At 41.2% G+C, this 945-nt stretch overlaps 1 protein-coding gene across 1 annotated transcript; it reads left to right on the top strand.

Moving 5' to 3' along the window:
- Positions 1 to 335: 335 nt before the first annotated feature.
- Positions 336 to 941, top strand: LOC115284626 (olfactory receptor 4P4-like; the record flags this gene model as incomplete). Its single annotated transcript, XM_029931164.1, has 1 exon — positions 336 to 941. A coding segment is annotated over exon 1 (567 nt), but the record flags the coding sequence as incomplete, so codon positions are not given.
- Between the last annotated feature and the right edge of the window lie 4 nt (positions 942 to 945).

Here is a 945-nt window from a genome sequence, read left to right on the forward strand (position 1 = left end):
AGAGGAGAGGTGGGCACGGGATGGGTTAAATGGGTGGTGGGTGTAGAGGAGGACCATGTGATGAGCACCAGGTGCTGGATGCAAGTGATGAATGACGAAGTTCCACACCTAAAACTAAAATTATACCGTATGTTACCTAATTGGAATGTAAATAAAAATTTGAATAAAGAAAAAAAATATCATTTGAAATGTAATGATGCCCTTAACCTAAATGCGTTTAACAGATTAAGTCTGTGACAAATTCTCTATAACCTACATCTTTTTAATGTATAAATACTCCAAAACGTTAAAATTTTCTGCTGAAAATGTATTATTTTCTGTATCATTTCAGATGAATTAGCTTTCTGTCTGAACTCTGGATTCACCTCAACTTCATGGAAAATCAGAACAGTGTCACAGAATTTGTTTTCATGGGTCTGTGGGGAAATAAGCAAATGGAGCTACTGTTCTTTTTCTTGTTCCTGTTCTGTTACTTGGCAATCTTAATGGGAAACTTCACCATCCTACTCACAATCACCCACAGTCATCTAATCAAACAGCCAATGTACTATTTTCTCTGCCACCTTTCTATCATAGATCTCTGCTACACCTCCACTGTGGTCCCCAGGCTAATCAGGGACTTGGGGGCAGCAAGAAAAAACATTTCCTATAACAACTGTATGACCCAGCTCTTCACTGCCCACTGGCTGGCAGGTGTGGAGATCTTCATCTTGGTGTCCATGGCTTTTGACCGCTACGTTGCCATCGTCAAGCCCCTGCACTACATGGTCATCATGAACTGGCAGAGGTGTAACCTGTTGATCTTCATGGCCTGGGCTGTGGGTTTTTGGCACTCTATTGCTCTACTGTTGGTAGTACTCAATTTACCTTTCTGTGGTCCTAATCAGATCGATCACTACATATGTGATGTGAAGCCTCTGTTGAAACTGGTGTGCAAAGACATTC

This window comes from Suricata suricatta, unplaced genomic scaffold, assembly GCF_006229205.1.
Source record: "Suricata suricatta isolate VVHF042 unplaced genomic scaffold, meerkat_22Aug2017_6uvM2_HiC HiC_scaffold_12821, whole genome shotgun sequence".
Lineage (NCBI taxonomy): Eukaryota > Metazoa > Chordata > Mammalia > Carnivora > Herpestidae > Suricata > Suricata suricatta.